This window comes from Pseudorca crassidens, chromosome 6, assembly GCF_039906515.1.
Source record: "Pseudorca crassidens isolate mPseCra1 chromosome 6, mPseCra1.hap1, whole genome shotgun sequence".
Lineage (NCBI taxonomy): Eukaryota > Metazoa > Chordata > Mammalia > Artiodactyla > Delphinidae > Pseudorca > Pseudorca crassidens.
Genome location: NC_090301.1, coordinates 7,845,926 through 7,867,266, shown reverse-complemented (window position 1 = coordinate 7,867,266; position 21,341 = coordinate 7,845,926). Strand labels below are relative to the sequence as shown.

Sequence of the window (21,341 nt, the reverse complement as noted above, 5' to 3'; positions counted from 1 at the left end):
GTGTCAGAGTCTTTTCCGCCACACTTGCGCACTTCATGCAGCTGAACTTATGATACCTTAAGCTCTTGGTGCCCATTACTCCACCTAGTTTGAGAATCCTCCTTTCCGGCTCCCTCTTGCTTTTGTATCTTTTAGAAATGTACTTCTTTTCTTTTCTTGCCGCGGGTAGGCAAGGAAAAGGAGTTGACAGTTCCCTTTCCTGCTTGTTAGTAACTCTGATGGAACACACATTATATTTGAAGTCAGTTAACTCAAGTTGCCTTCCTGGCTTTCAGCAGTAACCACTGTTCAGAGAACTCCTGGTCAGTCATCTTGTCGGGGGTTTTGAGATCTTGAGTCCATAATCTTACCCTCTCTGAACCTTCATTTTCTCATATATAAATTGAGGGACTTGTTTTCTGAGATCTTTTCCTAAATCTAGGAATCTATTTAAAAATTTTTAATAAGAAAAGAAAGTTAGAATGGATGGCTGAATTTTATTGTTTGAAATGTCAGTTAGTATAGCTATTCTGCAGTAGCTATTAAAAGCTATTAAAACATTTTAAACCTACTTACCCTTTCACCTAAAAACTCTATTTCCAGGAGTCCATCCTCCTCAAAGAAGTGTTTTAGGATGTACGTAAAGAATGTTCGTTGCTGCTTTATTATAAAAGTGACACTGCTGATGTCCATCATTAAAGGAATGGTTAAATAACCTATGTCATCTCAATAAGATAACATTCCCTGCAGCTGCAAAAAAGGAACCATTTCCATGTGGACTTCCTAAAAGGATGGCCATCATATATTGCGAAGTGAAAGAAGCAAGTTTCAGAACAGTATGAATATGAGCCTAGTTTTTTATAAAGTCAAATAATATAAAAACGATATAAATGTGTATGTACATACATATACATGTACACATAAAAGTATATTTGCAGAAAAAAAAGTTCTGGAAGGAAATGCATTGAACTGCCGACAGTGATTATCGTGTGTGGACTTCAGTGAAGTGCCTATCATTTCACTGATAGGGAGGCAATATTTTACGTTTCATTTTATAAATTACTCTGTTATTCAAATTGTTTAAAAATAAACTTCTATAACTTTAAAAAATTATAGATGGAAATATCAGAAGAGAGAGGTGCTCAACCTTCCCTAGCCTGACTCCTAGCCTGCAGATGAATAATAATAAGGCATGCCAATAGTCCTAGAAGCCAGTGTCGCTCAGTTCCCCTCTCATGGCCCCACCTTGCCTTTTTCTTTGGCCCCCATTGCCTTCTGAGTTAGACCACAGACTAGGAGGTCTTGCTCTGCAGACGTCTTCTGTTAAAATATACCTATGTGTCCTGCAAGAGGATCCAAAGATACAGGGAGCTTGTGGGATGCTCTCTGCTATTAGCACAGTAACAGCGATTTTTTATTTTTAATCACTTTAACTTCCAGAAACTTTTTACCTGCCTATTATCCGCTAGAATTGTTTCTCTAAAATTCAAATCGTATTCTTTTTTCTTTTCTTTTCTTTTTTTTTTTTTTTACTCCTTTGGCTTAAAATCTTTCAACTGCTTCCTGATGCCTAAAGTAGTAATCTCTAAACTTTGTTGAACATGCATTCCCTGTAACATATGTGCCTTTATTTTAAAATTACAAGTGTACTTACTACTTTACTAACTTATTATATACGCTATTAACATACATAAAAGTGGAAAAATGAGAAAGAAATACATTTTAATATATTTTTATTTTACTTTAAGAAGGTATAGAAAACTGTTCATATTGTTAATCCTACTTTTGGTGAAAGCAATGTGATTGAATATTCTTTATTTTTTTATTTTGCTTTAACAACTTGCAGTGTGGAAATACAGAGGTCCGGTTGTAAGTTTTGTATATTTTGATACTTAGTTTTGGTTTTAATGGTTATCATAACTGAAAAAGATATCATATCTTAGGAAGAAGTGAGCTCAACTTACTAAATCATAATACTTATTTTTTAACCCTGTTCACTGATTATATTCAGATTCATTTTGAAATCCAGCTAATAAACTTCCATCTTTCATGATGTCAGTCAGTTCTTGTGGACTAATTGAAAGGCGTTGCATTTTTAGATTTTTTAAAATGATTTCATAATCTTCGATTATTCTTCAGTTGGCATCTTTAAAAACTGGTTATAAAATTCTGTTAGAAAATTTAAGTGTATAGATATGAAAAGTTTTGTAGTTTTTAAGATTAGGTCATTTTAGGTCCCCAAATTGTATAACAATGGAAACATTTCAAAACATCCATTTTTAGAATTTTATATTAAAAACTTGAGTTTCTTGTTTTATTTTGCTTTCAAAAAGCAATAACTTTTTTTTTCTTTTTTTTTAATCGTTGTTAAAACATCACTTTTACCTTGAAGGGACAGATTAAGTGTGTTTATTTTTTTCTAAGTATCTGCTATGGACCATATGATTGACAGTCATTGTTTTGAAATCATAGTGTGGCGGATGAATTCATGTTAGGAGCACAAGAAATGTCAGCTTTGCTATTTTCATGTTATTAGTGGTATTACTATTATTAGTTCAATATTATCATCAATCTGTGGATCTTTGCAATAATCTTTTTTAGCCACTTGCCTATTTTGTAAGGATTAATTTAGCTAAAACTAGATAATTTTCATAAATCCATGGTACTGGACATGTGTAAATACCTATTGTTCACAGTTGGCTGAAAGTATAGGAACCAACAGAAGTGCCAGTATCGTTCATTGCCTTTTGTGTTCTGGAACACCGACTCTCTTCTCACTTGAGGTACACCTCACTTACCACCTGATCCACATACCTTGTGAGGGTGCCAGCATTAATTCATGTATTTATGTAGTCACGGTTAATTTCTTTTTACAATAAAAAATAGAGAAGTACTTAGTATGCTGGAGTGTTTGGAGCTGATTACCTTTTCCTTCTCTTTGACTGGTCTTTTAATAGATTGATTTCATTTTTCAATCAACAAATTTATGGAACACCATCCATGGGCAGTAGAAATTCACCAATGAACAAAAGTAGATGTGGTCTCGGTTCTTGCGGAACGCTCAGTCTTATAGCAGAGGAGCGTGAATCAAATGTTTTAAGCAATAGTCAAATATGGAATTGTAATGGAGGAGAGAGATAGTTGGTACAAGAGTTTGTAATACTGTGATTTCTTCTGCTCAGAGGTCCAGTGCCTTCAAAGAGGTTTTATCAATATTACTTTTTCTAGGACTGTCAAAAGAACTAGAAATGAGTCCTAACACACACTAAAAAACATATGCTATGAATAAATAATATGTATTCTGGGAACTCCTAAATAAAACTTTTTTCCTTTTCCTCCCTTCTCTCCTATATACATTTATTTACATATATTATTTATGTATCTCTGTAGAATATATATGTGTATATATAATATATGCCGAGTGCTCAGTTAGTCACTGGAAATACAAAGACAAGTAAGGCCCAGCCCTTGTTCTTCATGACTTTACTGTTCCTCAGGGAGGCAGATTTATACTCAGATAAATTACAGCAGAGGATGGCAGGCGCTGTAACATTCATATGGACAAACTGGCAGCGTCCTTGGTGCTTGAGCTGAGATCTGAGAAATGCGCAGGCATAGGGGGAACTAGAGTGACTGAAGTAGTTCTCAGTTCAGCGATAGGCTGTGGCTGCAGAAAGGGTGGTATGTTCCCCTAAGACTCCCAAATCCCGCTGTAACAGGGCTCTCACAACTCCAATGGTTTTGATAGCTTCTTGACCCCCTCTGCTGGGCCACCCTGCCGTGGAGCCTACAGTGTTACCCTGGCTCTAGCTACGTAAGGACTTCTACATACCCGTTTAGGTTTGGTATTTGAACGATTATATTTGGAACACAAAAAAGTTCCATCAATCTTTAAACCTCATAATCCAATTATGTCAGTAAAATTCCATTTTTTTAGTCCAGTGGAATTGGGGTAATATTTTGCGAACTGAAGTTGAGAGAAATAGTGTTTATTTTGAAAAGAAAAATAGTTGGTTAGCAGTTTTCAAGAAGTAAGGCTAGTGTGAACTCCTAGGGGCAACAATCTGGCCCTTCTGATTGGGAGTACTATTTTTCTGGACCTTCGGCTCCATCTCTGGAGAATTGCTGCTTGCATGGCCTACCCTGCAGTTCTCCTTAGCAGGGCATCTGAGGTTTAAAAAAAAAAAAAAAAATGCAGCGTCGATACTGCAAGCCTTTGGGGGTCAGGAAGAGAATATATCCAAGGACACTGCTTAAAGGGGGTTGCACCAGAAGTCCAAGAAACCCCAAGGTTATTTCTGAGACTGGCTCCAATTATTTTCAATTTCATTCATATTGTTTTGTTTCCTTTGTTATTAAACTGGAAACAAAACTTAAAAGCTCAATTAAAGTGGAAAATGAAAACCTAAATTATTAGAGGGGGAAAATACCACCCTAAACTGATTTTTATATTTTAGTAGTATTGTGGAAGTTTGGATCATGTCAGTTTTCAGTAAAACTCTGAGCTTCCTTGAAGGGGAGGCGGTTCTTATAGTTTTTCACAGGAGAACTTGTAGATATCTATTTCTTTACTATTCCCGCAATAAAAAGGAAGCCCAGTGACCTCCACCGGACCATTACAAATGTGAAACTTGGCATATAAAATTGCTTGCTCTAAATTTTCCAATAGCTTTTTTTTTTTTTTCCATTTAATGTCGTTCTGCCAACTAGTGATTTTATTATTATAAACAGGACACTGTATTCACTTTTAAGAAGAAATATGAAGCTGGAGGTAAAATTACAAACTGCAGCTTCTCGGCTGCCAAAACAGAAAACAATGAGCTAAAAATACCGAGCACAGAAAGGGTGCTGTGGCGAGAAATACTGAAGTATCTTCAAGATTGAACTGTTCTAGATAGACAGAAATTTCCTCTCACTCCAGGTAAAACCAACCTTGAAATAGCAACTTGAAAGGAGAGACATATAATACTAAGCTCTTTCAGGTCAACGCTTTTGTGGGAAAGCTTTCAAACATAACTAACATTAAATGACCAATCTTGCTGTTTATGAGGAAGTCCAATCTGATTAAATTGCCATTTAGAAAAGGTTCCTCTGGTTAGGGAGTGTGGCAGCGTAGAAAGAGCACTAGAAGTTAGGGACTGGCTGGGTGACCTTGGACAGGTCAGTTAAATTTGGGGAGACAGAGAGAGAGCAGTTTCATCTTTTATAAAATGGATTATTTGACCAAGTTAGGATTTTCCACAAGGTGTTGGTAGGTCACAAGCTCTTTGGGATTTTAATAGGTGCCGTGGAGAAAAAAGATTCTGTGGCCACCCATTTTTGGAAAACAGTGGGTGAATAGATTTCTTACATTTTTTTGTGGATCATCTCACGGAACTAGCGTTCCTTAGAATACACTATGAAATTGCTAAACTAAATATTTCAAAATGTATTAGCTCTAATGGTGTATAACTGTGTTTGAGATGTCCTTTTCTGAATTATTCAGAGCAAACTTCTTGGATTTGAAAGAAAATGGTATTCCATTGGTAACTATCTTCCACATTTATCTGACAAATATAGACGGTGCCTCACTGTGGGCAACAGAAGAAATTCAAGGACAGCGCTTTCAATCTCAGCTCTTCCATTGTCAAGGGAACCCCTTCTTTCCTTGCCTGGTGAGAAGCAAGATTAAATTGTTCTGCATTGGGCTTCCCTGGTGGCGCAGTGGTTGAGAGTCCGCCTGCCGATGCAGGGGACACGGGTTCATGCCCTGGTCTGGGATGATCCCACATGCCGCAGAGCGGGTGGGCCCGTGAGCCATGGCTGCTGAGCCTGCGCGTCCGGAGCCTGTGCTCCGCAACGGGAGAGGCCACAACAGTGAGAGGCCCACGTACCGCAAAAAAAAAAAAAAAAAAAAAAAAAAAATTGTTCTGCATTAAATGGGGGAAGTTGTCATTGTCATTTGAAACTACTGGCAACGTTATTCCCTTCATGTAAATCCCAACTCACTGTTTATGAAAATACAAGAAACTCATAGATAATAACAAAGATTAATGCGTCCAAAAGTAGACCATTTGTGGATATTCTTAATTGTAAGTACTTGAGTAGTTTGTCAACATAAAATTTATATTGATAAATAGCAGTAAATCTTAGAGAACACAGATGGTCAAAGATCAGTAGATTTTATCTGAACAGGTGGAAAAATGCCTATTGACAGAGGAGACAGTATTTGAACTTGTACTCAGAAATAATTTTATAGCGTTGTGGAACTATGAATGCACAGGAAAGATGATTAATTTCTATAATTCTAAATACATAAAATCTGTTTGGAAATTATACTGTAATGATAAGAAAAAAATTTTTTGTGTGGGTGGCCTAGGATTTGGAGTAAACTAGTGAGATTTAGGGATAGTTAAATGTCAGAGTGGCAAAGTCTCTTCACTGTTTTTTATATTGAGATATTCAAATGCAATAAAATTTACCTCTTTTACTGTACAATTCAGCAGTTTCTTGGGCAGTCTAAAAATTATGCAACCATCACCTCTATTCCAGAACATTTTCACCGCCCCCCAGAAGAAATCCTATACTTATTGGCAGGCACTTCCCCTTCCCTCTCCTCCCTAGCTCCTAGCAACAACTAATCTACATTCTGTCTCTATGAATTTTCCTATTCTGGACATTTCATATAAATGGATTCCTATAATAAGTGGCTTTTTGTATCTGGCTTCTTTTACTTGGCATAATGTTTTCAATGTCCACCCATACTGTAGCACAGGAGTCCCCAATCCCTGGGCTGTGGACTAGTAGTGGTCTGTGGCCTATTAGGCACTGGGCCGCACAGCAGGAGGTGAGCAGCGGGTGAGTGAGCAAAACTTCATCTGCCACTCCCCATCGCTTTCATTACCGCCTGAACCACCCCCCCCCCCCGCCCTCCATCCCCGTCTGTGGAAAAATTGTTTTCCACAAAACCGGTCCCTGGTGCCAAAAAGCTTGGGGACCGCTTCTGTAGCATGTATCAGGACTTCAGTCCTTTTTACGGCTGAACAGTATTCCATTGTATGGATATACCACATTTTATTTACCCATTTGTTGATGGACATTTGGGGTGTTTCTACTTTTTAACTGTTATAAATAATGCTGCTGTGAATATTTGTACACAGGTTTTTGTGTGGACATATGTTTTCAGTTCTCTTGAGTATATACTAGGAAGGGAATTGCTGGTTCATGTAGTCAGTCTGTATTTAAACTTTTGAGTAACTGTCAAACGTTTTTCCAAAGTGACTGCACAATTTTACATTCCTACCAGCAGTGTATGACGTTCCATGGTCTCACCAGCAGTTGTTATCTGTATTTGTAATTATAGCCATCCTTATGGGTGTGAAGTAGTATCTCATTATCAGTTTGTTAAAAAATCTTTTTCAGCTTTATTAAGGTATAGTTGACAAAAATTGTATATATTTAAGGTGTACAATGTGATGGTTTCATATAAATATACATTGTGAAATGATGACCACAATTAGGTTAATTAGCATTCATTACTTCATGTAGTCCTTTTTTTTCCCTTTCATCTCCCCATCCCCCTCATTGTGGTTTCAATTTGCATTTTCCTAGTGACTGATGATTCTAATGTGTTTTCATGGGCTTATATGACCATCTGTGTATCTTCTTTGGAGAAATGTCTATTCAAATCCTTTGCCCATTTAAAAACTGGATTGTCTTTGTATTGTTGACTTGATAGTTTATATATTCTAGATACCAGTTTTTTATCACATATTTGATTTGTAAGTATTTTCTCCCATTTGTAGGTTGTCTTTTCACTTTCTTGATGCTGTTCTTTGAAACACAGAGGTTTCTAAATTTGATGAAGTCTAATTTATCTATTTTTCTTTGGTTGCTGGTGCTGTTGGTGTCATACCTAAGAAACCATTGGCTAATCCAAAATCACAAAGATTTGCACTTGTTTTCTTCCAGGAGTTTTATAGTTTTAGCTCTTTCATTTATGTTTATGATCCATTTTTAGTTAATTTTTGTATATGGTGTGGTATAGGTGTCAAACTTCATTATTTTACATGTGGATATGCAGTTGTCTCATCACCTTCATTAATGTTGAAAAGGTGGTTCTCTCCCTATTGAATTGTCTTGGCACACTTTTTGAAAATCAGTTGACCATAGATGTATATGTTTATTTCTGGACACTGAATTCTGATCCATTGATCTGTATGTCTATCTTTATGCCAGTACCACACTGTCTAGATTTCTGTAACTTTGTGGTAAATTTTGAAATTAGAAAGAGTGAGTCTTCCAACTTTGCTATTTTTTCTCCCAAAGTTTTTTGGCTATTCTGGGTCCCTTGCATTTCCATATTATTATGAGGATCAGCTTATCAATTTCTGCCACCCCAGAAGAAAAAGGAGCCTCAAATAGGGATTGTGTTTAACCTTTAGATCAATTTGGGGTGTATTGTCATTAAATCTTCCAAACCATAAACATGGGATAGTTTTTCCTTTATTAAATCTTTAATTTCTTTCAATGATGTTTTACATACTGAAAAGTATTCAAAAATATATAAGGCTTACACTTCTTTTGTTAAATTTATTCCTGTGTTTTTTTCTTTTTGATGTTATCACAAGTGAAATTTTCTTAATTTTATTTTCAGATTCTTAATTGCTAATGTATAGAAATAAAATGATATTTCTATAAAAATCATGTAACCTGCAACCTTACAGAACTCATTTTTTAGCTCTAATAGTTTTTGGTAGATACCTTAGGATTTTTCATATTTAGAAGATCATGTCATCTGCAAATAGGTACAGTTTTACACCTTCCTTTCCAATCTGGATGACTTTTATTTCTTTTTCTTACTCAGTTGCTCTGGCTAGAATTTCCAGTACAATCTTGAATAAAAGTGGCAGCAGTGGACTTCCTTGACTTGTTCTTGATCTTAGGGGGAAACCATTCAGTCTTCACCACAATAATTATAATGTGAGCTTGGGGGGTTTTGGTGAAGGCAGTTCCTTCTGTTCCTAGTTTATTGAGTGCTTTTCTCATGAATGCTGTTGGATTTTGTTGAGTGGTTTTACTGTGTCTGTGATTTTTGTCCTTTATTAATATATTTAATTGACTTTTACATGTTGAACCTACCTTGCATTCTTTTTTTTTTTAACATCTTTATTGGAGTATAATTGCTTTACAATGGTGTGTTAGTTTCTGCTGTATAACAAAGTGAATCGGCTATACATAAACATATATTCCCATATCTCCTCCCTCTTGCATCTCCCTCCCAACCCTCCCTATCCCACCCCTCTAGGTGGGCACAGAGCACCGAGCTGATCTCCCTGTGCTATGCGGCTGCTTCCCACTAGCTATCTATTTTACATTTGGTAGTGTATATATGTCCATGCCACTCTCACTTTGTCACAGCTTACCCTTCCCCCTCCCCGCATCCTCAAGTCCATTCTCTACGTCTGCGTCTTTATTCCTGTCCTGCCCCTAGGTTCTTCAGAACCATTTTTTTTTTTTTTTTTTAGATTCCATATATATGTGTTAGCATACAGTATTTGTTTTTCTCTCTCTGACTTACCTCACTCTGTATGACAGTCTCTGGGTTCATCTACCTCACTACAAATAACTCAATTTCATTTCTTTTTATGGCTGAGTAATATTCCGTTGTATATATGTGCCACATCTTCTTTATCCATTCATCTGTCGATGGACACTTTGGTTGGTTCCATGTCCTGGCTATTGTAAATAGAGCTGCAATGAACATTGTGGTACATGACTTGTTTTGAATTATGGTTTTCTCAGGGTATATGCCCAGTAGTGAGATTGCTACCTACTAGTAGTGGGTCATATGGTAGTTCTATTTTTAGTTTTTTAAGGAACCTCCATACTGTTCTCCATAGTGGCTGTATCAATTTACATTCCCACCAACAGTGCACAACCTTGCATTCTTGATTATGATGTGGGATCCTGGGCTTCCCTGGTGGCGCAGTGGTTGAGAGTCCGCCTGCCGATGCAGGGGACATGGGTTCGTGCCCCAGTCTGGGAAGATCCCACGTGCCGTGGAGCAGCTGGGCCCTTGAGCCATGGCCACTGAGCCTGCGCGTCCGGAGCCTGTGCTCCACAACGGGAGAGGCCACAACAGTGAGAGGCCTGCGTACTGCAAAAAAACAAACAAAAAAAAAAGATGTGGGATCCTTTTTATGTTGCTAGATTTTGCTTGCTAGTGTTCTTTTGAGGATTTTTGCATCTGTATTTCTAAGGGATCATGGTCTGTAGTTTCCTTTTGATATCTTTGTCTGGTTTTTGTTTGAGGATGATACTGGTCCCATAGAATGAGTTTTAGAAGAGTTTGTGAAGAATTGGTGTTAATTCCTCTTTAAATGTTGGGCAGAATTTACCAGTGAAGCCATCTTGCTCTGTGCTTTTCTTTATGGGAAGTTTTTGGTTTTTTGGCTTTTGTTTTTCTGTTTTTTAAAAATTAATTCAATCTCTTTACTTGTTATAGGTCTATTGAACTTTTCTACTTCTTCTTAAATCAGTCCCAGTAGTTTGTATCTTCCTATAAATTTGTCCTTTTTATCTTGGTTCTCTAGTTTTTTGGCATTCAACTGTTCATAGTATTCCCTTATAATTCATTTTATTTCAGTAAGGTTAGTAGTAATGTATTCTCTTTCTTTTGTGAGTTTAGTAATTTGAATTTTCTCCCTTTTTTTCTTGGTCCACCTACCTAAAAGTTTGTCAACTTTGCTGATCTTTTCATATAACCAACTTTTGGGTTTGTTTATTTTCTCTTTGTTTATCTCTTCTCTAATTTATTTCTGCTCTAGGCTTTTTTCTTTCCTTCCTTGCTTGCTTGAGTTTAGTTTGCTCTTCTTTTGCTAATTTTTTAAGGTGGAAGTTTATGTTAACTGAATTCAGCTCTTTTAACTTTTTTGTATAGGTATTTACAAGTATAAATTTACCTCTAAGCATTGCTTTGGTTGCATCTCATACATTTTGGTAAGTTGTGTTTTCTTCATGTATCTCAAAATATTTATTTATTTCTCTTGTGATTTCTTCTTTGACCCGTTGGTTGTTTAGGACTGTGATATTTAATTTCCATAAATTTGTGAATTTTCCAAGTTTCTTTTTGTTATTCATTTTGAATTTAATTCCATTTTGGTTGAGAATATACTTTGTGTGATTTCAGCCTTTTGAAATTTATGGAAACTTGTTTTATGGCCTGGAGAATGTTCCATGTACACTTGAAAAGAATATGCATTCAGCTGTTGTTAGATGGGCTGTTGTAAAGATATCTTTTAAATTTAGAAGGTTGATAGTATCGTTCAAGTCTTCTGTTTCCTTTTGATCTTCCATATAATTGTTTTCTCTGTTATTGAAAGTTGGGCATTGAAGTCTCCAACTATTACAGTTGAATCGTTTATTTCTCCCTTCAGTTTGGCCGGTTTTTGCTTCATATATTTGTTGTTAGGTGCATATATGTTTATAATTGTTAGATCTTCCAGATGGATTGATCCTACTTATAAAGTGTCCTTTTTGTCTTGAAGTCTATTTTGCTATTAGTTTAGCTACTCCAACTCTTCTTTTTATTACTGTTTGCATGATATATCTATATCATAAAGCTATACCTATATCTCTTGCATTTTAAATAATGTGGAAACTCTGAAAATCAGATCACCTTCCCTACCTCCCTAAGATTTGTTATTGTCACTGTTTTCCCTTTGTGACATCACTGAACTAATTCTATCGCCTCTATATTCTTTGTTGTGTGAAGTCATGGAAGTTTCTGCTCTGCTAGCTTAGTGGTCAGTTAATGAGTGAACAGAGATTTTCTTATATGCTTGGAACCAGTAGTCTCCCAGCCTTTACTGAGAGCCTCTGTGCATGTATTGGGGCATACCTTCAATGCTCAGACACACACTTTACAGCTCTACTTCCTGGAAGTCTTCACTTCCTGCTGTGCAGAGCTTCAGGGTCAGCCAGAGGTGAGAACTTAAGGCCTTACCTGGTCTCTCCTGGGCATGTGCACAGCCTTATGCATGTGTGTGGCTGTCTCGACCCCCAGGAATGTGTCAGGCCTTTGCAAAGACCTCTGTGGACACCTTATCCCCCAGCTTTAACTTTCAACGTTTTTGGATAGCTTCTAATTTTCCATCTGTTACCACTGCCTCAGAAACCTGTGATATTAAATAATTGCTGCTGATTGTTTTTGACAAACATCCCTGGGGATATAAGGCTTTTTGCACAAGAGCAAGGTGTGAGTCAGGTCAAAGTAATGTGAATGGGGCTTTTCAGGGAGCTGCCAGACAGCTCCCATAAAGACAAGAATGAAGATTTTGGTGAGCTTCTAGATCTGTTCTGCCCCGCCAGTGGCTGCTGGGCTGCCAGTTTTCACCATAATTAGAAAGCTGTTGGTTTTCAAGGCTACTTCAGAGCTGGGACATGGGAATAAAGCAAGTAAAAACGTTACAAAGCTCACTGTTCTAATTGAAATTCATCTATTTCTCTTGAATAAATGTACATCAGATTTTTACAAGCCTTTGGTTAATTTCAGAATTATGAAAAGGTTGATTTTAACAATTTTACCAATGTTATTAATGCTTGTATGGAGTGGTGGCTTTTCAGAGGTCCATACTCCGCCAGTCCCCGATGTCACTCTAAAGTCTCTTCATTTTTTAATGCCAGGGTTGGAGCTAAAAGAAGACAACTTCCAGCAGAAAGTTTTAGGAAAGAAACAAGCCCCTGCTGAACATAACAGAGAGAGGAGAAAGAAAGATAGAATTTGAAAATAAGAGCCATGAGAAGTAAATAATTGTATGGGCAAATCATTCTTAAGATTTAGAAATGTTGGGTAGCTTGACACTCACATCAGTGCAGTGAAATTATCAACTTTACTGATAATAGGAAAGGAGGGGAATAAATTTCTTAGCTTTCTATGCAGTATCTTGTTCTACACTTAACCCTTCATCTTTCCCCAAACGATTTTACTCTATGATAGTTCTGTTTCTTGCCCTTTACTGCATTTCATCCATTTTTCTGCATTTCATCCATTTTTCAAGGGCCCATCTTAACTACCGTGAAGCTTTTGCCATCTCACTGTGGAAAAGTTAGTCATGCCCCACTCTTCTTTCCCTTGACCGTTTGTTCATACCTATATTATAGCACTTGCCATACTATATTTCTAACTTACCTGTATGTGACTCTCTCTTCCTGATGGATAGCAGAGTCCTCAAGAACAAGAGCTAGGTCTTACTTGCCTTTCTGTTTCTAGAAGCTAACTCAGTATGTGGTATATAATAAATCATATATGTAAATGAATATGTATAGGGTAAAAGAAGGGAGAAAAAGAAAAAAGACAAAGAAGGTTTTATTTAGAAGTTTGCAGAATATGTGTTAATTTATTCAGTATAATGTGTTTTTAAGCAAGGGTAGGATTCATTCCTGTTTCTTTTTGATATTCCTGGGAAAAAGAATATAGATAAAACACAGTCCAGCGCCTTCAAAGAAGTTGCTGTTTAAGATGTTTTCCTACCTAATTTTCCCACTAAATGAAATGTTAAAATTACTATAATAAAATGAGGCACAACTTCTGTTTCTGACAAAGATGGCATATACCCATCCTTCCTGGCCCCTCCTCTTATAACTAAAAACATGGACATAACACAACAAACAAGCATAGGAAGATTCTGAAAGGGGGGGAAAAGAAGGTGGATTGCCTAGGGGTCTCAGGACTTGAGGAATAGCATGCCAGTGATCCCCTGGTTTTCTTATTGTCTCCTACATATCCTAGATAGGGTACTGTAGAAATTACCAACCTGGAATGGCCAAAAGGCACAGGAAAAATAACCCCCAACAGAAACCTTTCTCCTCTAGCCAAAAGAACAAGAAAAGCGTCTCTATCAACAGAAAACCTTTTTAGCAATGCCCACCGTACTCCAGCCAAACACCAATGGAAAAGACACACACACACACACACACACACACACACACACACCCATAGTTTCTGTTGGGCTGAGCAACACATTAATATTCTACATCCCTTCGCCCCATCCTATCTCATAAAATCACTCAGCAATGCTCCAATTCCCCCACTTGGTAATGTCTGTGGAGCCATGCAGTGACTTAATCTTCCATTGTGTCTGCCACATGCAGGTGACACTCTGATTCCTACTTTGGGAGGTGTCTGCAGACCTGAGCAGGGAGCTAATCTTCCATCCCCTGCACAGGAGAAGCAGTTGGTGGTGCCCTAATTACCCTACCAGAGTAGTGTCAGTGGAACTAAGTAAGGAACTGTCCCTCCTTCCCCTTCTCAGTGGAAGCAGGCATGCTCCAGTTTCCCTACTGTGATAGCGTCACTGGGGCCAAGCAGGGAGCTGACCCTGTTTCCCATCCAGTGGAAGCAGGTTGTGTTTCCTCTGCATGGGTAGTATTGGAAGAATTGAGAGTAGAGGGCTTCCCTGGTGGCGCAGTGGTTGAGAGTCCACCTGCCGATGCAGGGGACATGGGTTTGTGCCCCAGTCCGGGAAGATCCCACATGCCGCGGAGCGGCTAGGCCCGTGAGCCATGGCCGCTGAGCCTGCGTGTCTGGAGCCTATGCTCCACAACGGGAGAGGCCACAACAGTGAGAGGCCCGCGTACCGCAAAAAAAAAAAAAAAGAATTGAGAGTAGAGCTGATCTATCCCTTGTCCAGCAAAAGTAGGTATTTCCAATTGTCCCTTGAGAGTAGTACCAGCAGGTTCCAGTGGTGAGATGAGCCTCCATTCCTGCCTGGCAGCAAAGAGACTTGATGAGTCAGGGCTGATCACCACAACACCCCCCCCCCGCCGGTGTCAGTGGAACCCAGTGCCAGCTGAGCCTCTGCCTTCTACCAGCATAAACAAAGTGGTAGGAGAGGGATAGTTGGCACTCACCTACGTTCCTCTCCTAGTGTCAGCAGGGATTTGAACTTCTGCTCCCAAGCTGTAGTGACAAAGCAGTATATATCGGACTTTAGCTTTCCCTCTTCCTGGTGGCAGTGGGGCCTAATGGGGAGCTAAGCTTATACCCATACTTGGAGGCAGTGAGACAGTGTGAACTGGTGCCCATCTTTCATGGGAAGATGTCAGCAGGGCTGAAAGGAGAGCTGAATGGCTACCTGCCATCCGCAGTGAGGCATTTTGAGTCAGTGCTTCACTTTTGCTGGGCAGATAGCAACAGGGCCCTGCGGGAAGCTGAACATGCACACCTGGCCCTAGTATGACACCTCTGTAGGGGACTGCTCGCTACAAAAAGATTAAATAGGACCCAGAGTCCCATAATGTAATATCCAGAATGTCTAGGATACAGCTGAAAATCACTCGTCAGAACAAGAACCGGGAAGATCACAATATGAATAAGAAAAGATAGTTGATATCAAAACCAAAAGATGAATCAGATGCTGTGATTATTTGACAAGGATTTTAAAGCAGTCTTTATGAAAGTGGTTTAACAAATAATTATAAATTCTCTTAAAACATGAAAAAATAGAAAATCTCAGCAAAGAAATAGAAATTCTAAAAAGAGAACCAAATGGAAAATATTGAAGTGAAAAATACCCTCATCAAAAGAGAAAACTATCCAGAGCTCAATAGTAGATCAGAGATGACAGGATAGAATTAGTGAACGTGAAGACAGGCTAACAGAATTACCTAGCCTGAGCAACAAGGACTTATGGGATAATAATAAAAGAGCTAACATTTGTATCACTGGATTCCCAAAATGAGAGAGTGAATGAGACTGGAAAAGTAGTCAAAGAAGTGATGGTTGATAACTTGCCAAATTTGGCCAAAGACAAGCCCACAGATTCAATAAGCTGAGCCTACCCCTGTAAAGAAAAGCACACTCCTCCTGTGTGTCCTCTGCTCTCAATACTTGACTACAGTGCTACTTCGCTTCTGATACCAGATGTGTGTGTTTCCCACACATCAAGCAAGTTTGCAACACCCGCTTGGTATCCTGTAGTTTAACTCAGTTCTGATACTATCAACTAGATTACTGGTTTATTATGAAAGGATGTAGCTCAGGAACATCCAAATGGAAAAGATGCACAGAGAAGGTATGTGGGAAGGGAGTGCAGAGCTTCCATGCCCTCTTTGGGCATGCCATCTTCCCAGCACCTCCACATGTACACCAACCCAGAAGCTCTCTGAACCTCATCCTGTTGGGTTTTTCTGGCAGCTTCATTCCGTAGGCATGATTGACTAAATCATTGACTATTGGTAGTTGAACTCAATCTTCAGCCACTCTCTCCCCTCTTCTGAGGTTGGGGACTGGGGCTAAAAGTTCCCGCTCTCTAACCACATGGTTGGTTCCTCTGACAACCAGCACCCCCCCCACCCCCATCCTTAAATGGTTTCCAAAAGTCACCTCGTTAACATAAACTCAGGTGTGATTGAAAGGGATTTGTTATGAATATCAAAAGACACCTTTATTGTTATCATTCAGGAAAGTCCAAGAGTTTTAGGATCTCTGTACTGGAAGCAAGGGTGAAGACCAAATATATACTTCTTATTATCAGTCACAATATCACAACCCCAAACAGCATAAACCCAAAGAAATCGATGCTGACACATATCATTTTAAACTTCTGAAAACTAAATACAAAGAAAGAGACTGTGAAGTAGAGAGAGGCTGCATTACTTTTAGGGGAGCACCAATTCAAATGATATTAGTTTCCCATTTGAAACCATGGAGGCCAGAATGAAGTGGCACAACATTTTTCAAGTACTGAAAGAAAACAATTGTCAACCATGAATTCTGTTTCTGGCAAAAAATATCCTTCAGAAATGAAGAGGAAATAAAAAAATTCTCAGGCAAAAAAAAGCTAGGAGAATCTATTGCCAGCCAAATTATTCTGAAAGGATAACTAAAGTTCTCTTTAAAAAAAAGGAAATGATAACATAAGGCTTGGAATTTCAGAATGGAAAGAAGAACATCAGAATGAGTAAAAATAGGAGCAAATATAAACTATCCCCCTCATGAGTTTCTTAAATCGTAAATTATAATACCAACTAATGTAGTGATCAATGTCATGTGGAAAACATACTTAAGATAATTATACTTAGAATGGGGAGAGGATAAAGGAGCCTAAGTGGAATTAAGGTTTCTACACCTCACTCAAGGTAGTAAAATGTTGATATGGGTAGACTGTGTAACTTATGTATATTGTTGTACCTAGACTAACCCCTAAGAAGACTATACAAAGTGATATATTTTAAAAACTTTATAAATAAATCAAGGTGGAATCCAAAATATAAATGTGTATTTAAACTATAAGAAAAAGAAAAACAGTAATGAGAAAGAGAGGAAACAAACAGAAAACAAAATATAAAATGGCAACTTAACCCATAAAATATTAATAATTACCCTTAAATGTAAATGTCCTAAATATACCAATTAAAAGGCAGAGATTGGTGGGATGGATTTTTTTTAAATGATGTAACAATTAGATGTCTACAACAAACTCATTTCAAAGACTGTAACATAGGTAGGTTTAAAGCAAAAGGATGAAAAAAAGATATGCCATGCAAATACTAATTTAGAAAAGCAAGAGTGTCTATATTATTATCAGATAAAGTAGACTTCAGGACAAAGAAAATTACTAGGGACAAAAAGGGTCATTACATAATATTAAAAGGATCATTCCGCCTAGAAGACATAATGATCTCAAATGTAAATGCACCCAACGACAGAGTCTCAAATTACATTAAGCAAAAACTGTGATAGGGCTGAAAGGAGAAATAGATCCACAATTATATTTGGGTACTTAAATACCTCTCTCAGAAAATCAGAATTGATACAGAAGATCTGAAGAACACAATCAACCAGTAGACCCTAATTGAGATATACGTGTAGAACACTCCACCCAACAATAGCAGAATACATTTTTTTATTGGCAGGATGGGGTATTCACCAGGATGAACCATATCTTGAGTCATAAAAAACACCTCAACAAGTGTAAAAGAAATGACATCATGCAGAGTATGTGTTTTAGCCACATAGAAATAAATTAGAAATCCATAGTAGAACAGCAACAGGAAAATCTCTAGGCCCTTGGAAAATAAACAACACACTTCTAAATAGTCCCTTGGTCAAAGAGAAAGTCTCAAAGGAAATTAAAGTAAATACTTAGAACTAAATGAAAATGAAAACATAGCAAAATATGTGAGATGTAGCTAAAGCAGTGTTGAGAGGGAAATTTATAGCTCTAAATGTGTAAATTAAAATTAAAGAGGAAAGGTCTCAAATCAGTTATGTAAGTACTTACCTCAAAAATCTATAAAAAGGGAAAAAACCCAATGTAAGTAGAAAGAAATAATAAAGAATAGAAATCAATACAGTTAAAAATAGGAAAAAATAAAGAAAAACACAAAAACTTGTTCTTTGAAAAAAATCAATAAAATTGATAAACCTTTAGCAAGACTGACAGATAAACAGAAAAGGCACAAATCACATTAAGAATGAAACGGGACATCACTACAGATACTGCAGCTTAAAAGGATTATAAGGGAATACTACAAGAAGTTTATAAATCAAGAAGCTTATCAAGAAGTTCATAAATTCAGCAACTTAGTAGAAATAGGCCAATTCATCAAAGACCACAAACTATCAAAATTCAACCCAATTGAAATAGACCATCTGACTAGTCCTATAACCATTAAAAATAGTGAATTCAGAATGTGGAAGCTCCCTAAAAGGAAATCTCCAGGCCCAGGTGGTTTCACTGGAGAATTCTAGAAAATATTTAAAGAAGAATCTATACCAGTTTTACACAATCTTTTCCAGAAAATAGAAGTGGAGGGAACACTTCCTGACTTATTTTATGAAGCCAGTATTATCCTGATACCAAAGCCAGACAAAGAGTATATAAAAAAAGAAAACTATAGGCCAGTATCCCTCATGAACTCAGATGCAAACATACTCAACAAAATATTAGCAGATTGAATCTAGCAGTCTGTTTAAAAAAATTGTAAACCATGACCTAGTATTATTTATTCCAAGTGTGCAAGGCTGGCTCAACATTCAGAAATCAATGCACCATATACAAAAATTAATGTAAAATGAATCAAACACATAAATGTAAGAGCTAAAACTAACTGTCCTAGGAGAACACATAGGAGTAAATCTTCGTGACCTTGGATTAGGCAAAGGATGAGTGATCACAGAAAAAAACATTAATTTAACTTCATCAAAATTAAAAACTTGTGCTTCAAAGAACACCATCAGGGGCTTCCCTGTTGGTCAAGTGGTAAAGAATCTGCCTTCCAATGCAGGGGATGTGGGTTCCAGCCCTGGTCGGGGAACTAAGATCCCACACGCTGCGGGGCAACTAAGCCCGCGTGCCACAGCTACTGAGCTCGCGCACCCCTACGAGAGAGCCTGTGTGCCGCAAACTACGGAACCCATGCGCCCTGGAGCCCTCGCGCCGCAACAAAGACCCAACACAGCCAAAAAAATAAAGAAAAAGAACAAAAACAAAAACACAAACTGATTTTCAAAGAACACCATCAAAAATTGAAAAAAAGAAAAACCCCACAGAATGGGAAAAATATTTGCAAATTGTATCTAATAAGGGACTTGTATCCAGAATATATAAAGAACTCTCACAACTTAATTTTTAAATGAGCAAAGAATTTAAGTTATACGAATAGCCATTAAGCACATGAAAAAATGCTCAATATCATAGGTCATTATGAAAATGCAAACCGTAATGAGATAACACTGTACACCCACTAGGATAGCTATAATCAAAAATACAGATAACAGGTGTTAATGAGGATGCAGAGAAATTGAAAACCCTCATATACTGCAGGTGTGAGTGTAAAATGGTGCAGCCACTTTGGAAAACTGTTTGGCAATTCCTCAAACTTGAATGTGAATGTTCATAATGGCATTTACATAATAGCCCCCAAAATGGAAACAACCTAAACGTCCATCTACTGTGAATGTGTGGTGTATTCATTCATTGGAATATTCTTTGGCCGTGAAAAGGAATGAAGTACAGGTACATGCTACGACATGGATGAGCCTTGAAAACATAATGCCAAATGAAAGAAACCAGGCATAAAAGGCCACGTAGTGTATGATAGATAAGAAAGTCAATTAGTGGTTGCTAGGGGCTACAGGGAAGGGGAAATAGGGAGGGACTGCTAATGGGTATGGAGTTTCTGTTTTGGGTGATGAAAATATGATAAAATTAGGTAATGGAAATGATTATATTATACAACTCTTTGCATATACTAAAAACCTCTGAACTGTACATTTTATATATTTATTTTCAATTATCAATAATCACGCCTTGGATAAGCCTCATTGGCTATGATACTGCAACTGTGCAAAGCTTGAATTGTACATTTTAAAAGGGAGAATTTTATGGTGTGTGAATTATATCTCAATAAACTGTTATTAAAAATCAATACATGTAATCTATCATATTAACAGAATAAAAAAAATTTTTAATTGTATGATCCCATCAGTTATTACAGAAAAGGCATTTGGAAAAAAATCCAACACAGAGTCATACTAAAAACTCTCAGCAAACTAGACAAGGAGAGGAACATCATCAGCTTGATAAAGATCATGTACAAAAAACCTACAAGGAATAGGCACATAGATTAATGAGACAGAATAGAAAGCTCAGAATTAGTTCCACACAAATATGCCCAATTAATTTTTGACAGAGGATCAAAAACAATTCAATGGAGGAAGGATAGCCTTTCAGGAGATGGTGTTGGAGGAATTGGGTGTACATAGACAAATGAACCTTGACCTAAACCTCATGCCTAATGCAAACGTTAACTCAAAATGAGTCATGGACTTAAATATAAACTGTAGAACTGTAAAACTTACAGATCAGAGCATAGAATACTTGCATAATGCAAGGTTAGTAAAGAGTTCTTAGACTTGGCACAAAAAAGCACAGTCCATATCAGGAAAGATAAATCAGTTCTCATTAAAATTAAAAGCTTTTTCTGTGGAAGACCCTGTTAAGAGTCTTTAAGACGAAAAGACAAGCTAGACTGGGAGAAAATATTGCAAACATATCCAACAAAGGATTAGTATCTACAGTACATAGAGAACCCTTAAAACTCAACAGTATAAAAACAATCCAATTAGAAAATGGGCAGAAGACATGCTACAGATGGTAAATGCACAAGCAAAAAGATGTTTAATGTCATGAGCCACTAGGAAATGTGAATTAAGTCCACAGTGAAATACCAGTACACACCTATCAGAATGGCTAAAATAAAAGGAAAAACCAAAGTTGGTGAAAAGTTCCACGCGATACCAAATGCTGGTGAGCATGCGGAGAAAGTGACTCATGCACACTTCGCTAGTGGAAATGTAAAATGGCACAGCCACT

General features: G+C 37.4%; 1 protein-coding gene and 1 pseudogene across 9 annotated transcripts in view; one reads left to right on the top strand and one right to left on the bottom strand.

The window, feature by feature from the left end:
* DIS3L2 (DIS3 like 3'-5' exoribonuclease 2) overlaps positions 1-21,341 on the top strand; it is a 374,176-nt gene that overhangs the window by 186,134 nt on the left and 166,701 nt on the right. The window contains exon 10 of one of the 9 annotated variants that reach the window (XM_067740225.1): positions 2,937-3,317. The exons of the other annotated variants lie outside the window; for them this stretch is intronic. Coding sequence (XP_067596326.1) covers positions 2,937-3,120 — 184 coding nt within the window. The 3' untranslated portion in view covers positions 3,121-3,317. Of the gene's footprint in view, positions 1-2,936; positions 3,318-21,341 lie in introns of those variants that run through there. 9 annotated transcript variants of the gene reach the window in all.
* On the bottom strand, positions 20,239-20,320 carry LOC137226881 (U4 spliceosomal RNA; annotated as a pseudogene).